A 19578-nucleotide genomic window follows, 5' to 3' on the forward strand; every position below is an offset into this window, starting at 1 on the left:
GATATAATGGTTTGAATGATATTAAAATAAGGGGGAATTAAACTGTATCTTTATAGTTTTCTTAAAGAACTGTAGTTCTACTAATAAAGATACACATACTTTACAGTGTCTGCGATATATATATCTACAACTTTACATGCTATTTTATCGATGACCTCTATTGACCACCCACTACGTCGATATCATCGGATATTACCTATAATTTATAGGTGACCACGCCTCCTATTTACTTTTCAATGACTATATCTTTATAATTCATTATATTGATAGAGTATTCAGTGGAAAGTCTATAGTTTAACGGAACAGCTGTAAAAAACAGAGATGAATCATCAATTTTATCTAGCCAAAAGAGGAAAGGCGTCAAGAAATTATGTATATGCAGGTTCATGCGGGTCGATGGAGGTTGAACCTCAAAGAACCTCTGGAGGTTAATGGGCGGTTGGAGGTTAGTAAGGTTGGAACCTCACCTCAAGAGGTGAGGTTCGAGGTTCCGGGGTAGGGACCCATGCGGAGGTTCAAAGCCAGGTCTACTCGTACATATAGCCGACACGATTTGGACGTGTCCAGCTCTCTAAACAATCTTTGCTTGGGTTGGTGGTCATGGGATCACTGGTCGTTAGTAGACTGCGACATCGCCCGTCCATGGGCACCTAGGAGGTGCCCATCGCCCGTCCACGGTGGGCCTTGGGCTATTTGGATTTTCGAGTGCCCGTCCATAACGCCTAAGGCCCACGGGCATGCCCACGGCGGGCATGCCCACGATGCCTACTATTATATAAAGTTGTCTTAAATATATATAAAAATTAGATATATAGTAAATTATAGTATATATATTTATATATATCTTATTAAAAATCCGGAATTATGATTGTAAATATATAAAAAATATAAATTTAGTTGAAATATTTTGAAATCTGTCAATTAAAATCACGTGTTACGCTAATTTTGCTTACTAAAAAGGCCCACGGGCGCCTACGGTGTCCATGGACAATGGGCCCTAAGGGTAGGGCCCGTCCATGGGCGTATTGATAGTGCCCATCGCCCGCTTACATAAGGCCCGTGGGCACTGCCCACCCGCCCGTCCATGGGCGATGTCGCAGTCTACTCGAATCTATAGTCTAATTTTGATCTTTATACGATGCGTAGAAGGTCATATTACAGCAATTACAAGAGGCTAGTTATGCGGGCCGATGAGGGCCGCCCTCGAGCGGCCCTCAGAGGGCGGAGGGTCGGGCGAGGGCAAGCAAGTATCCGCCCTCCGCCCGCGAGGGTCGGGCGGAGGGCGGGAGATGCCGGCCCTCTAAATGTTTTTAATGAGGTCTAAGTTCAAATGTAAGCCTCTCTATTCTTTTAAGCACCCTACTATATTATATGTTATAATTGTTAACTTCTCAATGTCTCAATCACAGTTCTCATTCACCAATTCGGATATAGATTTAGCTTCTGATCGGATTTATCCTGACAACTTCTCTGATTTTTTGGGTATCCAAACACCGGTCCTATCGATATCGCCGACTCGTTCAACTCGTTCAACCTTTGCGCCCTTATCCCTTACTCGCGTCGGACCTCCCCTTCAAAAGCACTGGGTTTTATATCCATCTGATTCTATGTGTGATGATATAGAGGACTTACGGAATAAATTCGTTAGTTGGTGGCTTATAACTGAGTATGGATCTCAGTCTGATGTAAAGAACACAATTCGATGGGAATCAAAAAGCAAATCGGATATCTGGGACAGCTTCTACCAGGTTGCGAATGACAAAAATGGAAAGCCGAAGGTTATGTGTAAGGCATGCCTCTATACAATTGGCCATCTAAGATTCCGGCGTGCTGGTTCTTCGCCTATAACAGCGTACCTCAAAACTGGAGTATATTCAAAGAAAAGTGGCCCGAGAATCGACCAGCTTATTAAAAGAATGGTATATTAACCGGGTTACTTAACTGGTATTACTACAGTAGGCAAGTCCTTTATAATTTAGCAGCTAATATTAAGTACTACAATCTAGCTAGGTACCACTAGTATATCATTCACCTAAGACTGTCTCTCCGATACTATTCTGAGATTCATTTCAACTATACATCTGCCCTTTCGAGTGATCGAACACCCCCAATTCCACCGTATATTAGAGGTTGCTCAGCAATCATCCACTAAACTTACGATTCTATTAGTACGAACCATTCGACGTTATCTCGATATCACAGTCCAGAATAACCAGAAGGGGATTCTACAGAGACTTCTAGAGGGGTGCCGGCTATCGATAGCCTTGGATTGCTGGACTTCTCCTTTCCAGTAGGCCTTTATAGCTATCACTGGTTACTTTATCGATTATAACTAGGATTACTGTGAGGTTCTTCTAGGCTTTGAGCCTCTCTATGGCTCCTATACTAGTAAAAATCTCAGTAAAACCGTGACCCAGATCCTAACAGAATATGGTATCTCGGATCGTATCCTATCAGTGACCACAGATAACGCAACTAACAATAATACTTTAATGCAGAGTATCTAGGAGAACCTTCAGTCTTAGTATTTATCAGATATCTCGATCTTCCGCGTCCCATATATCGCGTATATAATCCAACTGAGTCTCAATGAGCTTCTTAGGAAGCTTAAGGCAGTGCTAAGTAATAAGGAGATCGAGTTAGAGTAGTCTAACGAAAAAACCCACTCCTTCCAGAATAAGCGCAATATCTCCGGCGGTATCTAGATCACAGATATATTGAAAAAGGTATATCTTCTACCCCTAGATCCTTATAATGGCTAGACTAATAAAAGTATGGAAGATCCGAGGACTAGCAGTCTTTATTAATATAAGCCTATAACGTCGGGAGGCATTTATAGCCCTACAGCCGGAGCCTGTATTGATTCCAATCCAAGATATTCGGATACGATAGAACTCAACATTTCTAATACTCAACCGGGCTAAGAAGCTCCAGACATTCTATAATCAGTATTATACTAATTATCAATATCTTTATTTCAAGCTCGATCAAGAAGAGTAGCGTTAAGTCGAATATCTTCTTCTTCTGATAAAGCCCTTCTTTGATTTTATAATGATGCTGTCAAAGACTAAGGATATTACCGCACACAATATCTACAGTATCTATAATAAGCTTTTCTCCTATCTCGATACAGCCGAGGCGAAGCTTAAGAATAAAGGTGTAATCTGGAAGAAACGGATGTTGCGGGCACTCCAAACAGCAAAGAAAAAGCTCTCCAAGTACTACACTGCCACCGAATACGAGCCTTATAGTGACATCTACGCTCTAGCAACAATCTTCTCTCTATTAAAGAAGGTCCGGTACTTTTCCTCGACTGATTGGCAGGGCGATATTAATTATGTGAATCGTTATCAAGAGGTCCTAAACCGAAAGTTTGATCGATATAGGAAGATGCTTACCTATGATGCCAATGACCTAGCGGCACTGGAGACTTCTGGAGTAGCTATTGATGAGAATGATAACTGTGATCTTGATGCTGCTTATACATCGCAAAACTAGCCATTGGAAGAGCTTGCAAAACTAGATAACAACGAGATTGCACGATATCTTACTCGTGGAACTGAGCGACAAAAACCTCGACTTTTCTGGAAGGAATATGAGCAGAGCTTCCCGACCCTGGTAAGGATGGTAAGGGACATTCTATCTATCCCTGCTAGTAGTGCTGGTGTTGAACGACTATTCAATTGTGCTCGTGATATCTGTTATTACCGTCGTGGTTAATTGAAGCCGAGTACAATCCGTGGCCTGATACTGTATCAGTTTGCTACCAACTTTGATCTTCGATATAAGGAGCTAGGGATTATCAAAGAGTATCTATCCTAAGGTGAAGCTGCTTTGCTAGATCAAACCCGGAGATCATTACTACAGCTTAAGGTCTTGGAGCCTATCAGTGATAACGAGGAGGAGGATCAAGAGACTAGACTCGAGGCTACCCAGTATACTGAGAGCGGTAGTAATGACTCGGATGATGATAGTGCCGAGCGACGTAGACGGGCAAAAGGAAAACAACCTCAAAACCGACTATACGACGCTGTTGAAGAGGATGATGAGCTTCCAGAGATACCGGTGGATAGGAGCATGCCAGGCCGTTTAGGGCGGATTCGAAAACAGCTAAGGCTACCAGATGGCTTCCAGTTAGTATAATAGGATAGTGCCAGTATTAGAGCTCGGGCTTTACCCGTGCACGCTGCCAGTCTCCCCCCAGCCTAAGTTTCTGAACACGGTCATAAAAGAGGGAGAGACACCTGCTATAAGAGGATTTCTGACCGAGGTCAGAGAATAGGCGCTGGGGCCCAGGAACTACCGCCACTCACTACCCTACAACTTTAAGAATATATAACACTATCGTGGAGTTCCTATATAGTAAAACTCCTAAACTTTAGCTAAACAGCATATAGGCGCCGTTTAATTGACTCAATTCGACCGTAGCCCTTCATAGTTAGATCTATAAATAGTATATATGAATGAATAAGAAGATTTAAATTCATACAACCCCCAAAAGATCCAGATTTTGATTATTTGACATAACATACTATTACACGAAAAATACAGAGGAAAACATAAAATTAATGCACACCGCTCGAGGTCACGAGTCTAGGCATGTTTGTATTGTTTGATATCCATTGGATATCCGCAAATATCCAATGGACATGAGGTCTATATCCAAATCCGCAAGGCTGCGGATCTTGGATATCTGACAGAAATAGACGGATACGACAATGTATGGTAAATCTGACATATGTAAATTCTCTAACTAAAATGACAAGATCCGCTCTTTTCCAATCTCGGCGGACATAGCTGATTAAGCAATGTATGTATTTTTGTATGGTACCGTTATCATGACGGTCCATTGATTTTCCGGTTTGTAAAGACCTGGTAATTTCAGCATGCATAAATGCATAGTACTTGACAATATCAAAAAATATCCATACAGTCAACCCTCCATATAACGAACCTCTATATTACGGATTCCTCTATATAACGGATTAAAAATTTTCCCAAAATTGATTTCCCATATATATAACGAATAACCTCCTTTCTACGAACTTCGTTAATTCTCGCTACCCCCCCATACTAAAATCCGTTATACCCAGCCGACCTGGCCTGTGCGCACCTCACTTTGTCATCGTTTCCGAGATTCAATATGCCTCGCCGTGTAGCAATTTCTATCGAGCAAAAGCAAGCCCTACGAGCGCACCGGCGCGCCTTTCCTACCTTTCCAAATATCGAGCTTAAGCGCTGGTTCGAAGCCAAATACCAGCAGGTTATCTCAACATCCTCGGTCTCCGAAATCCTCTCTGCGAAATATACCCACCTTGACAACCCAATCAATCGTACCCAGAGCCAGAAACGCTTCCGACAGGAGTTCTGGCCAGAGCTCGAAGACGCCCTCTTCCAGTGGATCCAACGTGTAGAGGCTACAATCACTATTTCGTTATATACGATCCGCGAGAAAGCAGAGTTTTTCTAGATGAATATACCCCAATACTAAGGGCTACCAATGCCTTCATTTAGCAATAGCTGGCTTCAAGGATTTCAATCCCGCCGAGGGATCGCGCACCGTATACAATATGGCGAGCTAAATAGCTCAGTCTCAGCACCCGCTGAAATGTAGTCTATCCGACAAGCTATCGCCCACTACAAACCAAGGGATATATATAATTGCGATGAGACTGGGCTTCTTTGGAAGCTAACCCCGGATCGTAGTCTATCTACACGTACAATCCCAGGCCGGAAGCGGGAGAAAGCCCGGGTTACAATCCATCTTTGTTGTAATATGGATGGCTCCGATAAAGTGCCTCTCTGGTTTATTGGATAAGCTCAGAAACCTCACGCCTTCCGTCGTACCAATATCAATATCCAGAACCTCGGGGTTTATTGGCGTGCTAATAAGAAGGCCTAGATAGTGAGCTCAATTATAGAAGAATAGCTTCGGTAGTTTGATCTTCGGATGGCTGGCCGTAAGGTTGTTCTTTTATTAGACAATTTTTCGGCCTATATATACGCAGTCAATAAGATCAATTCAACCTTACCGTTATAAAATACCCTGATTATCTAGCTTCCGCCAAATTCAACTAGCGAATATCAACCGTTTAATTAGGGTATTATTCGTACGTGGAAGCACTATTGGCGAAGAGACTGGGTGCGGTATATGCTTCATGAATATAAAGCTGGACGGGACCCGTTATCTACAGTTGATATACTCTAAGCGATCCGGTAGGGTATTGCTACATAGGAGTTTCATTTGAAGATTACTACCATTAGTAATTGTTTCAATAAAGGATTATCACTTCGTGGTACTGAGATTCCTATACAAGCCGAGGATACTACGATCTTAGATATTGAGGCTGGTTTACAAAGGCTCTCATTTATCTCTGCTATCGAGAACCCTATGGATATTCAGCACTTTCTTAATCCTGAAGAGGAGATTGTTACCGATAGCTCCGAGTCTATTGACCTACAAATCCTCGCTCAATTCCAGGCGCCTGATGATGAAGAGGAAGAAGAGGATCCTGAGGTTATGCCTAAAGTGTTATCGGCTAGTGCACTTGAAGCCGTGCAACTGCTACAGCTCTATCAGGAGCAACAGGAGGAGGGTGATATTAAGCTAATTCATACTCTGAATAAGCTTAGGATGGAGATCCAGGGGGGCATCGCCCAGAATCGCCAGCAGGGAGACATTCGTTCATATTTTAGTATTTAATATATGGTATATTCTATATAACGGATCCCTGGTTATAACGAATAATTTGATTCCCAAAATTAATTCGTTATATGGAGGTTTGACTGTATCCGCAGTTTGCGGATATGGATTGTGGATATCCGCGGATATTGTGGATCGTGCCGCAGTCTAGGCCCTCCCGTAGGTGGGTCTATCGTCGGTCCGGGGTTAGTTCCCACTCGGCACACAACCATAGCTGAATATATATATCGAAGGTAGTATCAACCACTCTAAAAGATCTCGAACCTTTTTCTCTTGGTACAGTAGAAACCGAAAACCTGAAGGGTGTCTGTTTTGGGCAGATACAGACGCGCTCGAAATCAGTTTCACCATTTGACTCTGTTTGATTCTTTCCTGAACTCAATCCTGAAACACGCTAGTCTCTGTTTTAATTTAACCAATTTCAAAATCCCGAATCGTACTGTAACCCAAAATCACATGATCAGCTACGTTATAATTAGGCCTCGCCAAACGCGGGTTCGGGGCGGGTTTTCATTTTTCTAACCCGCCCATAGGTAACCCATCGCGGGTTTTATATTTCATAAACCCGCCTATGGGTTTTTAGAAAATCTTCGTAGGTACCTAAATTACCCGTTTATACCTATCAAAATATATAACTGATATATAATATATGATTAGTCAGTCTATATATTTTTGGTAATTTATTTTGGTACCGATTTAATATAAGAAATATAATCTGATAAGATAAAATATCTACCCCCAAATATATATATTGATAATAGACAATAGCTATACCATGTTTTAGGCCGATTGTCTACTAGACTGCGACATCGCCCGTCCATGGGCACCTAGGAGGTGCCCAAGGCCCGTCCACGGTGGGCCTTGGGCTATTTGGATTTTCGAGTGCCCGTCCATAACGCCCAAGGCCCACGGGCATGCCCACGGCGGGTATGCCCACGATGCCCACCATTGCATAAAGTCACCCAAAATGGACGTATAACTCGCTGACTTTGCATAATAAATAACTGTTATTTACACCTGTTTTGCCAACTCCATATAAAATGGCAGTTTTAATCTACAACATCTATAAATTTTACTGAAATATCTATATATATAAGAAACTAGTATATATATGATACGAATTGGAATAAAATTTTAATCGAAATATATCATGTTGTGTGGTATTTTTATTAACTTATCAAATCATACTGTAACAGCTTAAAGATATATATTTAAGTTAGTGGTACATGCCTGGCATTTTCTATAAGTAAAATACTACTTATAGATTCTACTTTATCTCTTACTCTGGTATATTTCTTATAGGTAGATCGAAAGATAATTAGTATAATTCTTATTTTATAAGCTTATATCACTAAATTCTGTCAATTATATCACTCAAAGACTTGTGTTATTATTCTGGGAGTTTTAAATCCTTCGATTGTAACTCAAGATGGGCGTTTAGGTATGTTCCTATGGGCGTGCCCACGGGCGTGCCTATGGACAAAGATACTTATAGCTAATCAGCTTATAATATATAGTGGGTCTACACTCAATTTACGATCTATCAGATCTATACAAAGCACCCCTTTTACTAGTAATCCTCGTTTCACACGGTCGCAAGTTACCTATTGTAAGTTCAGATCACTCACTCTCCTATAGTCGTTATATTATCCCTTACATCATATTAACCATGTCCCAACCTAGTACCTATACCGCAGGGCCTTCTTCACTTCCTCCGAGCTCCCAACCAGACCTCTCCTACGTCGCCGATATATTTGATCCTAACCTTGATCCAAATATTGATCCCAGTCTCTTTAACAGCCAACAGACTTCTATCTCACTGATAGAGTCCGAGTTCACTCAACCGGCTATTCTTGATTGCTCTTAGGCCTTGACAAGTCCCGCAGCACCAGCCGATTTTTGGTCCCGGCCCCGCAGTACTAAATAAATTCTGGTGCTGTGGTGCTGCGACCATACCTATTTAGGCTAGGAAATTACCTAAATAGGACGATGATCAGCATAATAATGCCAAGGCAGCACTGAGACTAGCGGCTTGGCGCCCACTTGGCGCCAAGGCGGGACCAAATCGGCGGGACTTGTCAAGGCCTAATTGCTCTCTCAAACGCGTCGGCCCCGATCGGAGAAAGCAGTTTATCCTCTACGACGCGATAAACAACGCGTCTAAAGTAAAGTTTATCGAGTTGTGGCGTACCACAGTACGCGGCAGCAGTACTGAGACACAACAAAGGCTACGATAGGATGCAAAACACATATCAGATGTCTGGGAGAACTTCGACTAGGTAGCACATCATATTACAGGCGAACCTTTGGTTATATATCGGACGTGTGGGGTTACATTGCCTCATCCAAGTACAAAGCAAAGCGGCACCAATACACTCAAGCGGCATCTAGCCTCAGGCAAATGCCAAAAGGGTGGTAAAAGCAAGGCTATATAACAGTCGATTAAGGAGACTATGCAGTATATACCGGTAAGTCTTATATGATTATACCCTTCAAGATAACTAATATATTATATATTAGGCACTGGAGTTATCTTATAACTCAAAATTCTCGAATGATGAATGGGAAAGAGAGTAGATTGAATGTCTTACCAGTCTGAACCTCCCTTTCCGGATACTTAAGAGGAAGCAATTTGCTTCCTTAATTCGAATGGCACAAAAGGCTCCAGCTGAACCCACTTTACTCTATCCTCGCACTGCTCAACGCCGGCTTAAGAAATTGGTCGACGAGGAGCAACATTCAATTCTCGCTACCTTACCACAAGATGCGAAGCTCTCAATTGCCCTCGACTGCTGGATATCGCCTTTTCAGTAGACATTTATAGCAATCATAGGGTACTTTATCGACCGAGACTGGAATTACCGTAAGCTCCTACTTAGTTTCGAACCACTTAATGGGGCGCATTCTGGTGTGAATCTAAGTGAAGTACTTATGGAGATCTTTAAGAAGCTTAATATTACTGATCGTATATTAGCGATTATATTAGATAACGCGTTAAATAACACAACTTTAGTACAGGTAGTTTAAGACTCTATTGACTCCCTTTAGACTGCGACATCGCCCGTCCATGGGCACTAGAAAGTGTCCACGGCCCGTGGGCCTTTTGAAATTCGACGCCCATCGCCCATCCTTATGCAAAAATAATGCAAAAATTACCCTATTCGGTGATTTTATGTACATAACTAGTTCTTGGCAGTACCCACCGTGCCAAGAGTGCCCGCATATGTCTTGGCGACGCTAAAAATGTCTCCACAAAAACGGGCGTTGTCGCAGTCTAACTCCCTTGAACTACCGAATAGCCCGGTGGTTGTTCGAATCCCTTGTCTTATATATGTTATCTAGCTAAGCCTTCGCGAGCTACTTAGATCGGTGAAGGCCGATCCCCAGAACGATATCACAGATCGGAATGTTTCAGATATCCAAGCCCAAGCCCAAGCTCGATCGCTCCGTGCTTCATAGAGTGAACAAGTTATTGTATAAACCCTTATCAAGGTAAGTGTATCACTTTATTTATCACTTAATATATCTAATAACTATCTAGATTCGAGGGCTTGCTGTGTTCATTAATGTAAGCCCCCAACGTCGCGATGATTTCTTCCGTCTCTAGACTAATAGAGCAAAACTTGCGCCTATCTAAGATGTCCGTACCCGCTGGAATTCTACCTTCTTAATGCTTCGTCGTGCGAAACGCCTCAGCAAGCCCTACGATGAATACTGTGATAATATTGGGACTTAGAAATATAAACTCAGTAAGGCAGAATAGCGGTAGGTCGACTACCTCCTGTATATCACAGAGCCGTTCTATCGCTTTACTACAGTGCTTTCAAAGACCAAAGAGATAACAGTACATTATATTTTTGGTATTTATAACGCCCTCTTTGAGTACTTCGAGGAATCGATTGTACGGCTCACTCCGAAAACCATACCTTAGAAGAAGGCGATGCTATAAGCCCTTAATACTGGGATAGCAAAGCTTACCTCTTACTATATAAAGACGAAAGAGATCTATAGTAGTCTCTACGCGATTGGAACAATTCTTGTACCCCAGTATAAGCTTCACTTCTTCTTAAGTAAGGCGTGGGGTATATCGGAGAACGATATAAACTGGAGTGATTAGTATAAGGAAACGCTTCGCCAGTTTATAGCTCCTTACGCCTAAAGACACACTTAGATACGGTCCCTACGAGAAGAGCAACCCCCTAAGCGTCACTTAGCTAGTATAAGTAACCTAGACGCCCTCCTTAACCTTCTGCCTTATATCCACTCTGATCTATTAACGTCGGAGCACGAACTTGCTAGATACCTTGAAAAGCGTACGTTATATTCACTGTTATTACGAGCAGGAATACTAATACCTATAATAGTAAGGAGAAAGGTCGATCCTTTACAATTCTGGAAGGAATATAAGAATGAATTCCCAATTCTTTCTAGTGTTGCTCGCGACATTCTCTCTATTCCTGCAACAGGCGCTGGAGTTGAACGTCTTTTCAATTCAGTACGGGATGTCTGCCACTACCGACGTAGGCGGCTGAGTGCGAAGACAGTCCAGGATATCATGATGTTCCGGTATAAAACCCAGTTCGACATTGAAATAGAAGAACTACCCGATGAGGATACGTCCTTAGATTCAATGCAAGAAGCAGACGAACAGAGAGAGGCTGAGCTTACCACTGATATGCCTGAACCAATCAGCGATGGTGAGGATTCCGAGGATAATGATCCTGTTAGACTGATCGAGTATGAGTTTATAATAGAGAGTAAGCTTCCTCGTCCTTCTATAGTACTAAGTACGCGGAAGCGACAGAGAAGTGAGCTAGTCGATAGCGAAGATGAGAGCAGTCCTTATCTCCCTCATTATGGAGATAAGGGTAGCACTTAAAAGCGCCCTAGTTTAAGAGAAGCAAGGAAGCGTGGCAAACCCAATGATGATCAATTTGTATCGTATTAGTGTGAATGTATAAATATAATGAATGCCTAAGTTATTATGCAAAGGCTTCTAAGGCTCATTTCTGACCCCGGTCAAAAAAGTGACAATGTGTCAAGTTGTTGTATAAAGGCTTCTAAAGCTCATTTCTGACCTCGGTCAGAAAATTGACAGTAGTATCAAGTCATTGTACATGTAATCGAATTACTCAAAAATACAGAGAAAAAAATGCACAAATAATGCAGGTCACGAGGTCAAGAAATTCTGCTTACTAAAAAGGCCCATGGGCGCCCACGGTGTCCATGGACAATGGGCCCTAAGGGTAGGGCCCGTCTATGGGCGTATGGATAGTGCCCATCGCCCGCTTACATAAGGCCCGTGGGCACTGCCCACCCGCCCGTCCATGGGCGATGTCGCAGTCTACTAGGTACTGTGTACACAGTTAAGTGGACAGTGGTTATGCTTCCAAAGCAAAGGTCAATTGATTCATGTAAGATAGATGTGTTGTATGTATGTTTCCAAGTCAGGTCAGGTTCCAAGATAACTACCCCTTAATCCCATGCACGGACACTCGGCGGTCACAACACCGGAGCCGCAGCTCCGCGCAAGAACGCGTACACCAAGAACGGGATATTATGTCCCGACAGCTACTTTTGATGAATTTTGAACTATAGTAGCTTAGAATTTGTTTCTTTTGAATCATAAGTAATAAAAAGCACATGTCTAAATAATGAAATTCATGACGTCAATTCAGCACATTTATTGGAAGTTAACACAAGAGAAGCCTCGAGTCAATCCATATCTAAGCATCGTATCTTGTTGCCGAAGAATCTCCACCCAGTGAATCAGGTCCACCCTGTTGAGATAGGTAGTTGTAATGTTCTTGTTAAGGTTACTATCAAAAGTGGGAATCCCATCTATTTAAATGTCCATCGCTAGTCCCGCCATAAGCTTTGACCACCGCGATACTCAACAGGAACAGTCAATATGAAGCTAAATGACCTAACTGTCACTCTGAAAGACGTCCGCCATATCCTGGAGCGGATTCCAACCTTGTGTCAGAGGCGCTTCTGCATGATCAGGGATTTATTTCACAAGAGATCAACACCTCCATTCCACTACGTCTTGGAGGATCCATCGAACCAGCGATTCTTTGCCGTTCGAAACTCAAGCGATGTTTACACATTCACCGCTGATGAACCATTTGAGGTCTCTAGTCAGGCCTTCGTTATAATAGCAACTCCTGCTAATTCACGATTGACCTCTGATGAACCCATTCCGATAGCTGGCGAACAGCAGCTAGTCGCTTATTTCAGCTCTAATGCAAAGAGCAACATTAAGGCTAAGCCATCTAGTGGAGATGAGCATGTTTCAAAAGCCTCGATCGATATCAAATCTGCTTTCCCTACGACTCTTTGGGAATGGCATGTCACGCTTGCACATCTCAATTACCGAGATGTACTCTACCTTGCCAACCGTCCAGGCAGTGGAGTGAAAATCACAGGCGACAAGGCCCAACCGCCTTGCCAGGTATGCCTCCAAGCGAACATAACCCGACGATACAGTCGTCGGCAGGCCTCGAGAGCCACACGGCCATTGATGCGCATCCACGTTGACATCGTGGGTGGCGGGGACGTTTTCTCTGATGATGATGACGCTTCTCAAGCGGCAAATCTGCAGTCCCGGCATGGCTATAAATATTTTCTCCTGATCACGGACGATGCGACGCGATTCCGATGGATTTACAGTCTGATCTCTCGAGACCGACGCGAAATTGCTGCACGTCTGCGGTATTGGCGTCAGCACATCAACAATCTCGGATTCAAAACACCTGCTTTTCTGCGATCTGACAACGAATTCGGATCCGGAGAATTACAATCAATGATGACAGAGTGGGGATGCCAGTGGGAGCCATCGAACCCTTATTCTGCGTGGCAGAATGGTACCGCAGAACGGGCCAATCGAGTGGTATTAGAGAAGGCGCGCGCGATGTGGATAGCATCAGGTCTCCCAATGACCTTCTGGTTTCACGCGCTAGTCGCTGCAGTTTTCCTTGCCAATATATCCCCGACGAGCACTCCTCTCTAAAATAACCCCACACCTGGTGGAACGACGATCGATGAGAGCATCCAGCCACAGGACACCAGGATCCCGATCGAAGCGATCTCTAAAATCCCTGCTGATTTGAGTTACCTGCTTCCTTTCGGTTCGAGCATTTTTTACCACCTCCATGGCACGAGCGAACCGACCGGAAAGCTAGAACCTCGAGGGAAAATAGGACGCGTTGTCGGATACAATGGTGCCTCGATCTACACCGTGTGGGATCCAGAGACTGGCCGCCTCTTCAACACTGGAGACATTCGGCCGACAGGCGCAGCCAGACAAACCCCGTTCCAAGGGGGGAGCAAGTGACTAAACAAACGCCTGATTCAACGAGCTCCGAGGAGCTTACGGACCCAATCACCGATGATAATTGGGTACGACCTGCGAAAGAAGTCAAAGTCTTCGCAGCCATGACCAAAACATCTCAGTCGGCAGCGGATGTGCCAAGAAGCTTCAAGGAAGCTATGGAAAGCGTCGATCGGGTCCTTTGGGACGCAGCATGTCGCAATGAAGTTGACGACCTGCACAAACGGAACACGTGGGAATTGAATCGCACTGGGGACGTCCCAATTGGGCTACGTCCTATCCCTGGCAAGTGGGGATTCGCGAAGAAGCAGGCAGTCGACGGCACCACGCGATATAAAGCGCGGTGGGTGATCCGTGGAAATATTTCCAACGGACATCAATCCCTATGGGGCGAAACAGCAGCACCTTTTGTCATGGCATCAACAAAATTGGTGTTATTCGCTGCCGCCGCACATTATGGATGGCATATAGCTCAAGCTGATGCTATCACAGCTTTCCTGAATGGGAAGCTACCAAATTCAGTTTACATGCGCCAACCGTATGGATTCGAGCAGGGCGAGAGAGGCACTCTTGTCTGCAAGCTCAAACAGGCCCTCTATGGCCTTATACCTGCAGCCCGGATTTGGTACGACACCCTCCGGGAGAAACTGGAAGCAATTGGCTTCCGAATCAGCCCTTACGATGCAGGGCTATTTCTTCACAAGACGAAACCGAATCTATATGTCACTGCACATGTCGACGATTTCGGAATCATCGGTGCCAACCGCACCGAGATACAATGGATCCTCTCCGAAATGGGAAAACAGTTCCCTATTAAGGACCTTGGCCAAATGGAGCACTACCTTGGGCTTCGCGTTGAACAGACAGAAGCAGGCATTAAGCTATCGCAGCCTGACTTCATTGACAAGCTTTTGGACGATGCAGGAATGCCGGATTGCTATCCTGTTGCCACTCCGATTGAACCGGGTCTGGTCATTGACGATTTGCATGACCTGAGTATTGACAAGAGACAATATCAGAGCGTAACGGGGTCATTGCAGTGGCTTGCATCCCATACGCGACCTGAAATCGCAAGAGTTCCAACATTGTTGGCCCACTTCAACACTGTACCAACACAGAAGACTCTATCCACACAACGGAGGGTTCTTCGATATCTGAAAGGCTCCAAACAACTTGGGATAGTCTTCAGACCAGGCAGCGGAATGTTGCCTCCACCAGTACTGTACACCGATGCAGACTGGGGCGGTCCCCTTACACCGGGACGCCGTTCTTGTAGTGGGTACGTTATGCTTCTAGCTGGCGGCCCGGTATCTTGGCGATCACACCTCCAGGCTTCTGTGGCTTTGAGCTCTAACAAAGCCGAGTATATGGCGGTCTCCGACGCTGCGAGAGAGGTCGAGTGGCTCACTAGGTTGGTGGCCGACATGGGTTTATATGCGGCAGACGCCGAGCCCATTACATTTTACATGGACAACAAGGGTGCCCATGATCTTGTTCGAACGTCATTCATTTCTAGGCGTTCCAAGCACGTTGATATTCGATATCATTACGTCCGCGACATTGCTGCCAGGGGTATCATCAACCCGACTCCAATCGGCACGAGGGATATGGCAGCTGACGGTTTCACGAAGCCACTGGCTGAGGAATCGTTCAAGAGATTCGGGGGCCAGATTGGGGTCTTCTGAATGGACATATCGAATTGGCTGTGTTCTGGTTTGGGATGTTTTGCTTCTGTCCTTTTGCTTCCTGTGTCGGTTCGAGGGGTGTTAGGATTCTCCCTCTCCCCTTTTGGGTTTAGCGCCCGACGTAGTCAGCTGTATATAAGGAGTTAGTCGTCCAATAGGAACGCGGTGTGCTTCCCGACTCTCACATTTCCATGGGTACAAACGGGTAATTTGGGTACGCAAGAAGATTTTGTTGAGATACCCTGGTTGCATGGATAATAATGAGGTTGGGATCACATGCATACTCATATACTTGACTTCTCAGTCTACTTGTATCTTACACAATACATGCAACATAACACACAATCAACTCCCCTCAATAATATGAGCATTGAAGCATCACTTAATAAACCAACAGATTTTCCAAAAACCCGCCCCGAACCCGCGTTTGGCGAGGCCTAGTTTCCCCCTCCTCTCATCACTTCGTTCGTTTCAGGGCAGGCCCACGGTTGTAAACCCTTTCACTACGTTCCTCCGTTTCAGGGCATTCTCTTATAGCCTTATTTTCAAAATCACATTCTCAAGTACTCAGTTGGCTATGCCCGTACTAGTTCGTACTGTAACGACCACGTTCCGACACACTTTTATGAGAGGTACCTGATATTGATGTCGTAAGATACTCTGGGTGAATACCCAGAAATCCGCATGCAAATTCACCATATTTCTGACATATTGTGTTGGTGACTGAGGAGCTTGATATTGTGGCTGATTGGTCTGCTAGGGGTTGGATAGCGCTGATTTGAAGGATATACAGTCGAACCCTCTTTTTCTATTCTGCACAAATTGAACGGCTATCCCAGTCTCATCGTCGGTCATTCCTTGAATAGCATGCCTATCCTGACACAGAAACCAAAAACTCTTTGCTGAACGGGTAATCGGTGTACCCTTCAGCCTGCTTTGGGGCATAAAACGACGATCGATCGTATTTAGTGAGGTCAAGATCATGCTCAATCCGAAATGGCAAATCCGGGTTCGCGAGAAAAGATCTTCCAAAGACAACACCGATGTCGTTGTTCGGATACTCTTGATCGACTGCATACTTCGCAGACTTCGGCGTAAATCCGCCAGCAACCAACACAGGAGAAGTCTTTCCCCAGATATCCAACGCAAACTCGATTCCCTCCGTCTTTTCGACATCAACATTGTTGTGCACCCTCGATTCAATGACATGGAGATACCCCAACTTCAGAGTCTTCAGGTTCTCAACCAGATAAGAAAACTGAGGAATTGGATGGCCCATCCGCATGCCCTGGAACGAGCTCCAAGGGCTAATACGGTACCCAATTTTATCTGGCCCAATCGCCCGAACGACCCCCTCGGCAACAGCTAAGGGAAACCGTGCGCGATTCTCCACGCTTCCACCATAAGCATCCTTCCTCTGGTTAGAGGTATTCTGCAAAAACTGGTCTAGCAAATAGCCATTAGCCCCGTGGATCTCAACCCCATCAAACCCCGCTTTCATCGCATTCCGCGCCGCTTGCGCATAATCCTGGACGGCGTCCTGGATCTGACTTTCCGACATGGCTTGGGGCTGACAGGCACAATCTGTCAAAGAGACTGGACTGGCCGACAGAAGCCCATGCCCAGCTTCTTTCAAGAGTGTGGCTTTATCAGCCGCCCGACCGGGTGCCCAGAGCTGGCAGTTGATGAAGCACCCTCTCGCGTGCACGGCATCCACTACTTTCTTCCAGGCTTCAATTTGAGCGTCGTTCCAGATGCCCGGGGCATTGGGGACACCGCCGTGGCTTGGTGAGATGATTGTGGCTTCTGTGATAATCAAGGTTCCCGGGACGGAAGCACGCTGAGAGTAGTATTCAACTGTCATGGGGAGTTGAATATGGTCGTCACTCGCACGGAACCGGGTAAGGGGTGCCATGACGATGCGGTGCTTTAAATCTTTGTGCACAATGTTGAGTGGTTCAAAGAGTTTCGACATGGTGAGATTACAAGTTGCTGACTAAATGCTGTATATTCCCGAAGTCGTGGAGGTATGATGGGTAACATGAAAGTGAAAATTTGATGTAGTGCCTAGGTACTTAATTGCTGTTTAAATATTTACCTGTAATCACTTACAAGACAATTTATAGACTGTAATTAATAGCCGAAGGTAAAGATGATTCAATGGAGATGCTATCATGATGTCAAAGACTTCGTCATATTCGGAACCTTGGGAAGGCAGGAAGTAGACGCTATGATACAGTACAGTATTATAACAATATCGCGGTTCTCGTACCTTGGCTTCGCGTGTAAAGGTCAACGGACATCATGATTAGACTGCGACATCGCCCGTCCATGGGCACCTAGGAGGTGCCCAAGGCCCGTCCACGGCGGGCATGCCCACGATGCCCACCATTGCATAAAGTCACCCAAAATGGACGTATAACTCGCTGACTTTGCATAATAAATAACTGTTATTTACACCTGTTTTGCCAACTCCATGTAAAATGGCAGTTTTAATCTACAACATCTATAAATTTTACTGAAATATCTATGTATATGAGAAACTAGTATATATATGATACGAATTGGAATAAAATTTTAATCGAAATACATCATATTGTGTGGTATTTTTATTAACTTATCAAATCATACTGTAACAGCTTGAAGATATATATTCAAGTCAGTGGTACATGCCTAGCATTTTCCATAAGTAAAATACTACTTATGGATTCTACTTTATCTCTTACTCTAGTATATTTCTTATAGGTAGATCGAAAGATAATTAGTATAATTCTTATTTTATAAGCTTATATCACTAAATTCTGTCAATTATATCACTTAAAGACTTGTGTTATTATTCTAGGAGTTTTAAATCCTTCGATTGTAACTCAAGATGGGCGTAGACCTTGCCAACTCCCATGGGAGTGGTCCCATGGGACTATCCCATGGGACCATATGGGAGTCCCATCAAGTCCCATGGGAGTGCCAAGAATGGGACTAAGCAGTCCAGTCCGCTCCCATGGGACTTTGATGGGACTCCCATGGGACTGTAAACAGTGCAAACATGTAGAAAAATGTGACCTGCATAACTTATGAAGAATGCCACTGTTTTTTTGGGTATTTTAATTACTCAAAGAATAGAGATAATAATACTTTGGGCTTGGTATTAGGACAAAAATAGTAGATTTGCAGTGCTATATCTAGAGCGCAATTTCTGATAGACAGTAGAATTTGATATTTTAACAGCTGTTAAAAAATTCTATACTAATCTATCTCTATTATGTATAAGTATACAAATCATCATCTCTTCGTCGCTTGCGTTCTCTTTGGGGACGTTGTTGACTGAACGGAATCACTGGTAATTGGTGGCGTATAGAATGATCTGGCTCTGCCTCTTCTGTGGCGGTATCCATATTGTCTGGATTAACGTTGTCGGCTTCATCGTCTACACTGTCTTCGCCATCTTCACCATCACTGATTGGCTCTGGCGTATAGTCAGGAAGTCCTACCTCCCTTTGTTCGTCAATCTCTGTTCTTTCGTCTTGGTTAAGAACGGATTCAGGTTGAACAGTATCCTCAGTTTCTTCATCTCTAATGTCAAACCTTGATAAACAACGGAGCATCATTAGATCTTGAATCGTCGATTCATTTAAAGAGCCCCGTCGGTAATGGCAAATATCGCGAGCAGTACTAAAGAGACGCTCAACACCTGCGCCTGTGGCTGGGATCGAAAAGACGTCCCGTGCAAGTCCTGCGAGTGTCGGAAAGTTACGCGCATTCTCCCTCCAGAAATGGCATGGATTCGTTGCGCTCCATTCTATAGAGAGTTAGTAACGTGGTTCGTAAAATAGTAAAAGGATAGTATAAACTTACCAAGA

The 19578-nt window shown here is 44.2% G+C and overlaps 5 protein-coding genes across 5 annotated transcripts; 4 read left to right on the forward strand and 1 right to left on the reverse strand.

The window, feature by feature from the left end:
- Positions 1–5143: 5143 nt before the first annotated feature.
- N7487_005309 (mariner-Tc1 transposon family protein) lies at positions 5144–5470 on the forward strand (the record flags this gene model as incomplete). The annotated part of the gene is made up of 1 exon (XM_056873056.1): positions 5144–5470. One exon carries the CDS (start codon positions 5144–5146, stop codon positions 5468–5470), a length of 327 nt encoding a protein of 108 aa, XP_056730776.1.
- Positions 5471–6391: 921 nt separating this feature from the next.
- N7487_005310 (uncharacterized protein) lies at positions 6392–6703 on the forward strand (the record flags this gene model as incomplete). The annotated part of the gene is made up of 1 exon (XM_056873057.1): positions 6392–6703. The coding sequence occupies one exon, from the start codon at positions 6392–6394 to the stop codon at positions 6701–6703; it is 312 nt and encodes a 103-aa protein (XP_056730777.1).
- A 5911-nt stretch (positions 6704–12614) lies between these two features.
- On the forward strand, positions 12615–13715 carry N7487_005311 (integrase catalytic domain-containing protein; the record flags this gene model as incomplete). The annotated part of the gene is made up of 1 exon (XM_056873058.1): positions 12615–13715. The coding sequence occupies one exon, from the start codon at positions 12615–12617 to the stop codon at positions 13713–13715; it is 1101 nt and encodes a 366-aa protein (XP_056730778.1).
- A 1151-nt stretch (positions 13716–14866) lies between these two features.
- Positions 14867–15721, forward strand: N7487_005312 (Ty1/Copia family ribonuclease HI; the record flags this gene model as incomplete). Its single annotated transcript, XM_056873059.1, has 1 exon — positions 14867–15721. One exon carries the CDS (start codon positions 14867–14869, stop codon positions 15719–15721), a length of 855 nt encoding a protein of 284 aa, XP_056730779.1.
- Positions 15722–16592: 871 nt separating this feature from the next.
- On the reverse strand, positions 16593–17696 carry N7487_005313 (alkene reductase; the record flags this gene model as incomplete). The annotated part of the gene is made up of 1 exon (XM_056873060.1): positions 16593–17696. One exon carries the CDS (start codon positions 17694–17696, stop codon positions 16593–16595), a length of 1104 nt encoding a protein of 367 aa, XP_056730780.1.
- Between the last annotated feature and the right edge of the window lie 1882 nt (positions 17697–19578).

Source organism: Penicillium crustosum, assembly GCF_028827405.1.
Source record: "Penicillium crustosum strain IBT 35664 chromosome Unknown utg000002l_segment0_segment0, whole genome shotgun sequence".
Taxonomy (NCBI): Eukaryota; Fungi; Ascomycota; class Eurotiomycetes; order Eurotiales; family Aspergillaceae; genus Penicillium; species Penicillium crustosum.